Source organism: Maniola hyperantus, chromosome 8 (genome assembly GCF_902806685.2).
Source record: "Maniola hyperantus chromosome 8, iAphHyp1.2, whole genome shotgun sequence".
NCBI classification, from domain to species: Eukaryota; Metazoa; Arthropoda; class Insecta; order Lepidoptera; family Nymphalidae; genus Maniola; species Maniola hyperantus.
In genome coordinates this window covers 12,144,969-12,157,582 of record NC_048543.1, presented here as the reverse complement: position 1 = coordinate 12,157,582, position 12,614 = coordinate 12,144,969, and the positions used below count along the sequence as shown (strand labels likewise).

At 36.8% G+C, this 12,614-nt stretch overlaps 1 protein-coding gene across 1 annotated transcript; it reads left to right on the top strand.

Moving 5' to 3' along the window:
• The first annotated feature begins 3,861 nt into the window (after window positions 1-3,861).
• LOC117984576 (uncharacterized) lies at window positions 3,862-9,234 on the top strand. Its single transcript, XM_034971202.2, has 9 exons — window positions 3,862-3,886; window positions 4,685-4,937; window positions 5,168-5,281; window positions 6,152-6,275; window positions 6,735-7,029; window positions 7,549-7,651; window positions 8,045-8,140; window positions 8,601-8,756; window positions 9,099-9,234. The coding sequence occupies exons 1-9, from the start codon at window positions 3,867-3,869 to the stop codon at window positions 9,159-9,161; spliced, it is 1,224 nt and encodes a 407-aa protein (XP_034827093.2). The 5' UTR covers window positions 3,862-3,866; the 3' UTR covers window positions 9,162-9,234.
• Window positions 9,235-12,614: the final 3,380 nt, after the last annotated feature.

Genomic DNA, 12,614 nt, shown 5'->3' with positions numbered 1-12,614 from the left:
CATGGATAAGCCTGCAGGTGGAAAACCAACTGACGATGAACGTACGCGGCAAATGTATGTACCTATGTATGTTATGGAAAGTGCATTCTGGCGAGGTTCGTAGATATTTCCGCTAGGTAGTATAATAGTGCTTTCGCCGAGTGCATTCGCTAAACGGCCAACGTATATAAGAGGCATAACGAGTTATTAATGTAGCCAGTGGCGCGCTAAAGACAAACTTAGCATTTCCGCAACTCCGCACTCTCATGCAATTTGAATTGCTTCGCTAACAACACTTTAAAGCCTTTGCACGACCTTATTACGCCGCATCTGAAGTTATTCAAATAAATTATGTTTGCGTAACAATTAGTGGCGCACTAAAGACAAACGTAGCGTTTCTGCAACTCTGCACTTGCTATTCGAATTGCCACTTCGTTAGCACTTTATAGGTAGAGAGAGTTCCTTGAACGTAGCGATGTGTACGACGAACGAACGTGTATGTACACACGCAATATACAATCATAGAAGTCGAATTATAGGTATACTGTTTAAATATTACGGAATGCCGTTTGGTGCACACAAATGCACTGTATCAGGCGTCGTTCAGGGAGACACGTGAGACGTAGCGCGGCGCGTCTTGTAGTTACTCTGTTCATGGAGAAGCTTGTGGCACCCGTGGTGGTACGCACGAGCAACCCTGGACCAAAAGTGCAGAGTAGGTTGTCCCGTACGCCGCCGCGGCGTACGCGGCTCTACCTCGAGCTAATCTGTACATTGCGTGACAACGCTTGGGTTGCACTATGCTCCACGCAAAGCAATGCAATTAATCAAAATATATTTTATGTAGGACAACCTAGTGTAATGGGCAGATTACACCTACCGAGTACAGTGGCGAGTCAGTGTCCTCGGCCGAGTATTCGGTTGGTATAAACACTTAACGAGTGCAATTTCGCCGCAATTTCTCAGCCACAGCACTGTCTCGGCCGAGTGACATTTTACTGTCTCGCTTCACTACTCGGTAAGTAGGTGTAATCTGCCCATTACTGCCGTACTAGCACCGCCCGTCCACTCTGTAACCACCGCGCCGCGTTCGGAATGCAGATTTTATTGAGAAATACTTACCCCGTTTTTCCTGAACACAGCCTATCGTCATACTGAAGTTAAACGCTGGGTGTAGATATATGCAGCAAATTTAATAGCACATTTACATTGAGTAGGGGTAATGGTTGAATGTTTTGACTTTGAGAGCCATTATTCGTTCGTTTTTAAACAAACAAAAAACAATAGATAAATACTTTAAAACAATTTCACGAGCAGCATGTTCCAACAAATGGAGCAAAACAGATCCCGTATTGTGTACAGCCCAATTTTGTTTGTAGTTGCATTCACAGTTATTAGGGTTCCGTAGTAAACAAGGAACCCTTATAGTTTCGCCATGTCCCTCCGTCTGTCTGTCCGTCCGTCCGTCCGTCCGTCCGTCCGTCCGTCCGTCCGTCCGTCCGTCCGTCCGTCCGTCCGTCCGTCCGTCCTCGGTTAATCTCAGAGATTATTAGTGCTAGAAATCTGTAATTTGGTGTGGGTATAAATATTAATCACGCCGACAAAGTGGTGAAATAAAATTTTGATAAATATTTTTTTAGGGTAGCTCCCCTACATGTAAAGTGGGGATGATTTTTTTTTCGTCTACCTCATAGTGTGGGGTATCGTTGAATAGGTCTTTCAAAAATACTGTGGGTGTGGGAACATCATTTTTCGATTTCTAGATCCATTTGTAAAATATGATGTTTTAAAGTGCTAATTTTGAGTGATACCATAGGTACCATACTGGGTGGTATCAGCTACAGGTTATACAGGGTGTAACCAGAATGCTAGCAAAAACTTAGCGTTATTGTTATACTACCTAAACACAATCCAATACCAATAACAATTTGCCTCATTTTGTAGTTTTAGTGATTTATTATTTTTCAAACCCGCAATGAGTCTACCGCAACCCGCCTACGACTAAAATTATAATTTTTTTACTATATTTTTTGCATTTTTTTGTGGTATCATATCCATAATCATCAGTTCTTTTTTCCCAGCGTTCTGGTTACACCCTGTATTGATACCAGCTAGAACAAGGCTGAAATCTACCAAACACCAATTTTAGTTTTATCCTTGATGACCAAAATATATCACAGCCTAGTGAAATTTTAATGTTTAGATTAAAATATAATTTATATTCCTCGCGATCTCAATTTGTATGTTAATTTGAAATAGAGCAATAGAAATGATAAAATCTTATAAAGGTTAATGTATTAAAAATTATTGGATACACTTTATATTATTGTTGGTTTTCTGTGATTACTGATTACCGAGAAATAGAGAATTGTTTATATTGTTTCCGTTTCATGGAAATACCTAAGTACTAAAACTATTACTTTATTAGAAGTGAAAAATAAACAATATACCTACTTTTATATTTGTAAGCGCAACTGAGTTTCGACTGTCCGCGACTGCGTCCGCGTCCGCGAAACTCTTTGGTTTGCTGGGATAAATTGCAGCCTATAGATTACCAAATTCGAGGGGTATGAGGCGCGGGGACACCCGCACGTTACCCATGCTCGCCTGCACCGAGATAGCGCGGGGGCTGTGCGGGTGTGCGGGGCGTTCCCTCCCCGATTGCCATCTCGACCTGTTGCGTACTACACCATACCAAATATGAAATAACCAAATAGGTTATGACATTGTAGCGGGAAGAAGTAACAAACATCCAAACTTTCCATTTAGTATTATTAAAATTTCAATTTTATACTTATTATATTTAAATTTATTCTCTTTGAAATACACAAATGAGCATTGCTTTTAATACATTTTCTGCTAAATTAAATGTTTGCGAATACGTTATGATGAAAATTGAAATAGCTTGCATATTCTATTAAGATGCCGAGTGTATAATTTGAATACTTAAGTTAGGTACTTTGTGTTTTTCTTTATCATGTTTGGATAAAGAATGTATTTTAATGTATGAAGTTATTACCATTGTACAAACTGCACATCTTTTTATATTATTTTTGTTTCCCATGTTTTTCAAAATATCAGGATATTAATTGCATCGTCATCATCATTATCAACCGATAGACGTCCACAGCTGGACAAAGGTCTGTTTTAAAGACGTCCACTCGCCATGGTCTTGACTCTTGCGCCGCCTGAATACAACGGCTCCCTGCGACTCGTTTAGTACCAACACTGCGCTTTCCGTATTCTGCTGGGTTTAGAAATTTCAGCTGCGTCATAATATATTGTTGTTCATAATTACACTAATATTATAAAACAGTAAAGTTTATAAGTAATCTCCGAAACTACACATCCGATTACAAAAATTATTTTACCAATTGGGTATTTGACTACATCAAATATAAATTATTTCTCAGTGATTATTAAATAGAGAGTCTTCCAAAATACGTAAAATCCACGTCCTTTGTTGGTTTTAAGTGTAATAACCATTTTAAATTATCGATTAAAATGAAAAAAGGACGTCAAATGATTGTGACGTCACACACCGGCATTTCATAGAATATCGCATACTAAGCGCGTGTTTTGACGTTTGATAAAAAGTTACTGATTTGACTAGTTGTCAAATACCGTATTGATATCACTACATTATTTGCAAGTGTAAGCCTAGAAATTATACGCGGATGGAGTCGCGGACAAAAGCTAGTGTACCTATTTGTAAATTACAATAAAACTCGATGGAAAATTCAACTATGGAACACTTGGTATGGGAAATGCTTTCATAAAGACTCCTGTTTTGCATGAACATTGTATTTACTTCACTGAAAGAAGCCGTATTACATATTTTATTCTGTCAATCTACATTGTGGAAAACATCTCATCATCTTGTGAATATGGGGGACGAATATTACTTGTAAATGTTGTATTTATTATTTGGGCTTCTTTATTAATTTACAACGCAATCACTTACTACATTTTTTTTTTAAATAGTGATATCGAGCAAACGAGCAGGCGGGTCACCTGATGTTTTTTTTTTATATTTTTTATTCTGATACAAGTTAGCCCTTGACTGCAATCTCACCTGATGGTAAGTGATGATGCAGTCTAAGATGATAGCGGGCTAACCTGGAAGGGGTATGGCAGTTTTTATTAAACCCATACCCCTTTGGTTTCTACACGGCATCGTACCGGAACGCTAAATCGCTTGGCGGCACGGCTTTGCCGGTAGGGTGGTAACTAGCCACGGCCGAAGCCTCCCACCAGACCAAACCAGAAATTTAGAAATTATAAAATTCCAAACCCCTGCCAGGAATCGAACCCGGGACCTCCCACTAATAAGACCACAGCGCTCACGACTGCGCCAGGGAGGTCGTCAAAGTGATTACCGCCGCCCATGAACATTTGCAGCACCAGAGGAACCGCCGATGCGTTGCCAGCCTTTTAGGAATTTGGTGGTCCGCCCCTTGAATAACCCCATGTTGTAATCTAGTGGGAACACCGCCGATGGGAGTTGGTTCCACAGTTTGCATGTGCGTGGAAAGAAGGATCTGGCACAGCGGACGGTCGAAGTAAGCGCGGCGTGCGTTTTATTTTCATTAAAGCCATTTCAACGGTGTTTCAAAACACATAAAGCTGAGTTTAGGTAGCTATCATAAATACTCCACTTCACTCCACTCCGAACATAACATTACCCTTAACATTTTTTTTGCAGACAGCATCCAAGGAACCAAAAATTCTACGAGAGGCTAACCTTTTTAATGAGTTTCGCAAGCCTTGGCGATCGGAGGCTCATGGGATACGAGAAGCCTCCGAGATTGTCGTTCATCAACACTAAAATCATGAAATACTTCGGCCCGGTGTGCGTCATCTCGCAACTAATGTATTTATACGCTAATTACGGTGAACTTACTTTTGACATATTGGGGATTATTTTCTCGATCTTTCCCGCTACTTGTTTGGCTAATGTAAGTATGTTCTTTGTATCTGAATTTTTGATTTAAGCGCTCTAAATTTTTAGTGCAGGCTACAAATTTAAAAAATAGACTCGCGACTAGGCAGCTAAAGTCACGAGGATTGACAGCTCTAAATTAAAATTAATTATGTCTGTCCTTTTCGTATTACATTAGTAAGAAAAGGGTGCGAATACTCTAAAATTTAGTTGTGGTCAGAATCAGCACCAATATGACCATTTCAGGTGAACATTGCGTCATCTAGACTGAAAAGCTATAAACGACTCATTGGGACGCTATTCACTGAAATCCACCTGCACACTGTTTACAAAGAAAATAAGGATGAATATGTGAAAAGCGTAAGTACCTATTTGATAAGTATTTTTCTTTATCAGGGAGAAGGATTTTACAGTCAATGGGTATCACATAAAGAAAAGATTCGTCGCATGATCACACGTGCAGTAGGTACTTATTAATTATAGCATAATATAAATTATTATTTGTCCTGAAATCCCCTTTCCCCTTACGAGTATGTTTTTTATATCAATTTATAAACGAATAAAGAATATTCAATAAAATTTATCTTATGTAACTAGTTGATTCCCACGACTTCATCCGCTGGACTTAGGTTTTCAATAAATCCCGTGGATAGGTACTCTTAGATTTTCCGGGATAAAAAGTAACCTATGTCTGTCTTTGATTTTTAACTATATCCAAGCCAAAAATCACGTCGATCCATTGCTCCAGTGCGGCGTGATTGAAAGACAAGCCAACAAACAAACTACCCGTATTTATAATACGTGATAATTTTAGTTGTAACTGCTTAATTAACTCTGTTAGTTCGTGACCTTTTTACCACTAAATTACTAAACATGTCTTGACGGACACACAAGTAGGTAGTTTGCGTCATAGAGACGATCATAGGATAGATACTTTATCAAATAGTTTCCATGGGAAAAACGGTTTAAAAACCTAAATACTTATATGCTGAAGAAATCGCAAGCATCGTGTCGTAAAAAATACTTCTTAAATATCCACGAAACATAGAAACTTGAAATTTTGCCTGTAGGTTTCTCTTTATAACTAAGTTATGCTCACGACTTTTTCTGCGTGGACTACATCAATTTCAACCCAGTAAAATAAATTTACTCACTTAGGGGTTGAATTTTCAAAAATCCCTTAGCGGAAGCCACGGAAGCCTACGTCATACTTAATAGCATTTTTTTCAGAAACTTCTTAAAACCGAGCGCTACACACGATGGACGACCTGCTATTTAGTATTCTTTTTCATGATCAGTTGGCTAGGGTGGATTTGTATAACTGCAGTGAACAACTATAACAACAAAGAACTAGGTATACTAATTAGTATTGATGAATTTCTTAATGAAAACGTTTTTCTCAAAAGATAGTAAAACTGTGAGTTTACACCAACATGTTGAATGTTTAGCAGGCCGTTGTATGTGACGAATTTTATAACTTTTTTAATCTAGTTCACACTGCAGAAAATCTTGTAAATTCTTTAATAGATTACAAGGTTTGTTTATTAAAGGCAAAGTCAAACAAGTTTTTCTTAAACAAATTATAATAAAAAGTGCAAACGCAGTGCGATACAATATTAACCAAAAACAGAGTTTTCAACATATTTTATGTAAATGTTTCGTTAGTGCAAACTCACGGTAATCTAGCTACATAACTATTTGCCGTTTGAAACGAGTAAATGCAAAAAATTTTGGCGCCTATTCATAGTAGAATCGCTTTCCGTTAGATACATAATATGCCTATATAAAAAAAATGTTCTTGGTTTTTTTCTAGTTCTCAACCACACCGCTAGACTTCAAACTTGCGTATTTTTATGGTTACCTCTTGACTATAGTTACAATTTCGAATATTGGTATGTCATACATACCATCAATTTTCATATCGTCGGCTGCGGTGTGACTGTAATTGCAGTATTTCAATCTCTGAACAACATATTCTTTTATAATCTCATCGGACATATTCAAATATTGAAACATAAAATAAAAACTGATTTTGAAGGGAACTTAAGTGACGTTGAAGTTCATGGCAGGCTTGTTAAAATTATCAAGTACCATTCGTTTATTACACAGTAAGTTTAAAACAATATTTGATAAAATATTAACATGTTTCTTATTCCATGTCAGTAGTATACTGCATTTTCGCATGATACAGCTAATGACTTCAGTACACAATTAGCCCAATGCGTTTGGTAAATGTCGGCTTATATGATAATGACCGGATTGCCATGAACATGGACATGCCAGCACTGGAGGGACTACAGGCTCTTCAAGAATTTGTATATCAACCGCTTGATTATAAGACGTACACCCATGGTTTTGACACAGCCTAAAGAGATAGATACTTCGTAGTTCATGCAGTCAGTCGAGGGTAGAGATTAAAAATGGGTTTTTGATATTATAATAGGGTGATCCAGGGAAGGGACATAATGATTGATTGAGCTTATTTTGCTGGCAGATTTTTTTTATATTTTGTTGATCAGTAGTTCTGATGCTAGGACCGTAAAGCCAGCTCGTTCTCAAATCGTCTTACTGTATGTAACATTGTGTATTGGGTGTATTTCTATTGTTCTTAATCATTTTAATTGCAGTGTATTCAAGGAAGTGGAATATGCATTTGGTTTCAACGTTATAGCAAATTATACTCAAAATCTTGTTGGAAATAGTATTGTTCTTTATCAACTTATGTATGGGGTAATATTTTTTCAAATATTTAGTTTGTTTTTATTGTGCATGTCTGCTTTTTAGGTATAATTTTGTCTGTCCCCATATTTCTATATTCCGACATTCAACGTACTTCCACTTTTATATCTTTAATTTGCTATCTGTTATTCCAGTTTTAGTGCCAGAAACCTATTTACACCAGTTATGTACTAAATTTGGTAATGAATCATTTCGATTTCTCGCTAGTGTATTGACGTACTTAATAATTTAAAAGTCTAATTTAGAGGCTGCCTACTAATTTTATTATGACTTAAAACATGAAAATCATATTGAAATACTTTAAGAATTATGGCAAAACCGATAACTTTATAATAGCATATCTGAAACAAATAAGCTAAACAATTATTACGTTGTAAAATACAGGGAAGAGAAAATATGATGTTATACATAACAATGATTATGGCATACACTGGTGGACCAATTTTGATGTCGTTCGTACTCGAGGAAGTTAAAAAACAGGTAATGTCTTGCAATATCTTTTCTGAATGCAATATTAGGTACTACGAGATTTGAAACTGCAAACATGTAATATTAAACATAAGTAATGGCTAAAGGCTAATTTAGTGTAAGCGTGTTAATACAAATTGCGCAAAACTCCTTTGCTATTTGTATATTATTTGATATTTGACTCATAAAAATCGGCAAATAGCCAACGCTGACCGCAAGCGGAACGTGAACGTCAATCAAATTCACCACACGTGTTTGCCGAGTGTATTGGCCAACCGCAATGGGCCAATGTGTGCTAGTCACTTAATATTGAAGTTCCTCATGTAATTGTAGGGCATCGGTCCCTACTGCTCGTGGTAATTTTACGTTTCACGATCATTATTGTTTAATTAAAAACCGTTAAATTTAAATAATATTTATTAATTATTAAAAACCGTTAAATTTAAATAATATTTATTATCAAATATTTCAGGCCGATGATCTGCCGGAAGTAGTATACAGTATGCCGTGGGAAAACATGTCGGTATCCAATCAGAAGACTGTGCTACTTATTTTACAGCGGGTACAGATTGTATTCGAGTTTGAGGCACTTGGAATATTGATTGCCGGTGTGAAACCGATGCTTTCGGTTCGTATATTCCATTTTACTTCAAAACCTTGACTGACCTTATTTTTGTATGTTGTGTACTCGCTGAAATTGTAATGGTTGTTTTCCCGAAGCGAATATTCCATAATATTACAATCTATGTATAAATATAAAAATTATTAGAGTAATACCTATAAGTTTTTAGTGAAAATGAAGGAATACCTATCTGTTTTATTATTTTTGGAAATCCTACCCCCAAGGGAGATAAATAAGGGGTTAAAAATTATATGAAAGATATTTTTATAAATGTAGATCCACGCTAACAAAGTCATGGATAAAAAATAAGTTATTCATAAAAAATAACGGATAAATATTTCTTTTCAGATACTGAAAACAACATTTTCGTATTACGTGATGCTGGAAACCACTATGTCAATGAATTCTTAATATTATTTACAATATTCACATTTTACATTATCTCACGAGGAATATTGAAATAATTGCATTAATTAAGTAATAAAATCGGTCAACTTTCAGAAATTATTTCGTATTTTCTGCTACATACTCGAATCTTTAATTTGTGTAGAGCTATACCAATCTTCAAAGCTAAAGTAAATTATACTTAGAGTTTTTACCATCAGGCATGAATGTAGAGCGCGTTCCGTAAGAAAAAAATTATGGGCATGAATTATTATCAATATAATCATGATGATCAGCCCATCGCCAGCCCACTACTGAGCTCCTCTCAGTCTAGTGCTGATTGACAGACTTCACGCACCTCTGAAGTCTCAGGCACGCTGGTTTCCTACCATGTTTTCAGAAAGTACCTACTATGTATTTAATTGCTTAAAAGTCGTTAACTTCGAACAGTCCGAAAAGGTTGGAGAACACCCCACATTTTCCGATTAAAGTAATTTGGACTGGACCGGTCCGGTTCGGTCCGGTGCAGTTCAAAGTACTCCGATCCGGGTCGGTACGGTTCAGTCCAGTCAGCAGTAAAATAGGAAGTTGCTATCGCGTGTCTATCTCGGTACGGTGACATTTTTTCTCTTTTCACTCCCGGGCGGGGGCGGGCGGGGCCCAAACACATCTACTCGTGTGGCCCAAATGTCCGTAAAAATCGGTCAAGTGCGCGTTGAACTCGTACAAGAAGGGTTCCGTACTACAAGAAATAACTTTTTTTTATTATTATATTTTGAAATTTTTATAAGTATTGGTTCTTATAGTGACAATAGAAATACACATTCTGTGAAATTTTCAGGTCTCTACCTATTACGAGATATTGTTCACGAGATACAGCCCGCTGACAGACAGACGGACGGACAGATGGACGGACGGATGGACGGAAGTAATAGGGTCCCGTTGGCAACCTTCGGGTACGGCGGAAGCCTAAAAAGCTTCTCTACTGCAATAAATACACTTGAACATGACCGATTTATTCAAGTCCCACCGCTAAATTGGAACAGTCCTTTGCAATTAGTCAATGGAAGCGGGTACAGGGGAGATCGACCGAATGTTAGCAAAGCATTCAATTAGTCTGCGGTGGACGTAAGTGCGCTGCCTGGAGAGTACACTGATTGTGTATCAAGGTAATCGAATCGCACTATAGCATTAATAGTATAATTTAACTATGAAAGGAGACAATAGACACCGTTATACATATATTCATGTAAATGGATAATCTGAAACGTTCCCATAACCGCTCTAAGGGTGTAAAATAGGTATCTGAAATTGTTTATGTAGTTCACGTAGATGAAGTCGCAGCCTTATGCTAGTATAATACACAAGGCCTTCTTACGAGTGACCCTTTTAGTGTTCAGTTTTTCATTTGGATAAACGAAACCCCAAAAATAATGCAAATTTCTCATTCCATAGTCTTAAAGTGCTTAGAAAACATTTTCCGAGGCTTCATGTATTATTTACTAAACAAATACACTTAAGTAAAACATCACAGTCTTTGATGGCAATGTTTCTCTTTATACCTACATACAGCAGGTAACTCGAGGCAAAGGAGCTTCATAAATATATAAGCAGCCTCCTATTTTCTCATTATAATACATATTAAATGATATTGTAACAGGAGTTATGGAACAACATATTGTAATTACGAATATGTATGACCCCCCACACGCATGTTAAGCATGTTTATTTTAACATAATCATATTTACGAAAGCTTTTGCGTTACGCCGAATTGAGAACCTCCTTGTTTAGAAGTTTGAGGGTTGAATTTTGACAGTTTTCATAGAAACTTTTTTATTTATTTATTCAGATACAAGTTAGCCCTTGACTGCAATCTCACCTGGTGGTAAGTGATGATGCAGTGCTCAGACCTGGGCGCGTTTGGAACCCTTGTAGCTTTAGTTTTAAGTTTGCGTAATAATTATCACCACTATATCTTACAAATCTAACACCATACCAGACCATCAATAAGAGTAATTTATTACCTATTTTGAATAAATCATTTGACTTTGACTTTGCAGTCTTAGATGGTAGCGGGCTAACCTGGAAAGGGTGTGGCAGTTTTTATTAAAGACAAAGTGGTTTCTACACGGCATCGTTCCGGAACGCTAAATTGCTTGGCGGCACAGCTTTGCCGGTAGGGTGGTAACTAGCCACAGCCGAAGCCTCCCCCCACCAGACCAGACAAGAAATTTTGAAATTCCAAATCCCTGCCAGGAATTGAGCCTGGGACCCCCCACTAATAAAACCACAGCGCTTATTTACCACTGCGCCAGGGGGGTCGTCAAAATGTCGTCTTTATGAACACTGCAGATATAATAATTTATGGTATTTAGAGTAAAATAAAATTATTGCTTATGTATTTCCTTTAAAATTTGATTCAATTGACACAGAACACTTTTATAGAGTCATTTCTATTTTATGTACGAAACGACAAAGTTAAGAAGATAAAATTCTAAAGCCTCTTAAGAGATTTTATTTTATAGCGGTAACATTGAAAGTTGAAGGAAGAAAATGCATAAAATATAAAAATATTATGAAATGAAAAGGAATAAATATCCTTCGTACTGACAGGAATCAGCAAGAAACTTAGCAGTAAAAAGCGGTAAACCTGAAATCTCTTTTCAAAAAAACCGACCAAGTGCGAGGCAGACTCGCGCACCGAGGGTTCCGTACTCGGGTATTTTTTCGACATTTTGCACGATAAATCAAAAACTATTACGGATAAAAATAAATAAAAATCTGTTTTAGAATTTACAGGTAAAGTGCTTTCATATGATACCCCACTTGGTAAAGTTATCTTACTTTGAAAATTGAAAATACTAATTATTTGTACATGAACACATTGTAATTTTGTTTGTGATGTAACCACAAATTGACGATTTTCCGATTTATTCCTTTACTTGTGCTACGAGTATAAGACCTACCTACCTGCAGATAGACAGACAGACAGACAACTAAGTGATCCTATAAGGGTTTCTTTTTCCTTTTGAGGTACGGAACCCTAAAAATCAAATTAGTGATTACATTACTTTGGACAAACCCTTCGTATAATTATGATAGAAATTCACTTACGGGTAAATTCGTTTAGTCATTAATTAATTATATTTATTTTGTTAAACATCAATTGCAGTAGGTACTTATTCGCATTTCTGGATGTGACTTGCGAATTAAATTCACGCGCTTTAATTATTCATTATTTGCATTATAATTATAATTTCAATTTATATATAATGCTTTTTGTATGAACATAATTTAATTGATAGAAATAGAGTTGGTACTAGTTGATGTCCACGACTTCGTCCGCGTAGATTAATTCTTTTTTAAATCCCGTGGAAATTCTTTGATTTTCCGGGACAACAAAGTCAGTCTGAGTCTACACGTCTTTAACTAATACATTATTATATCGATTCAAAAAATTACATCTACGAGCGTGCATC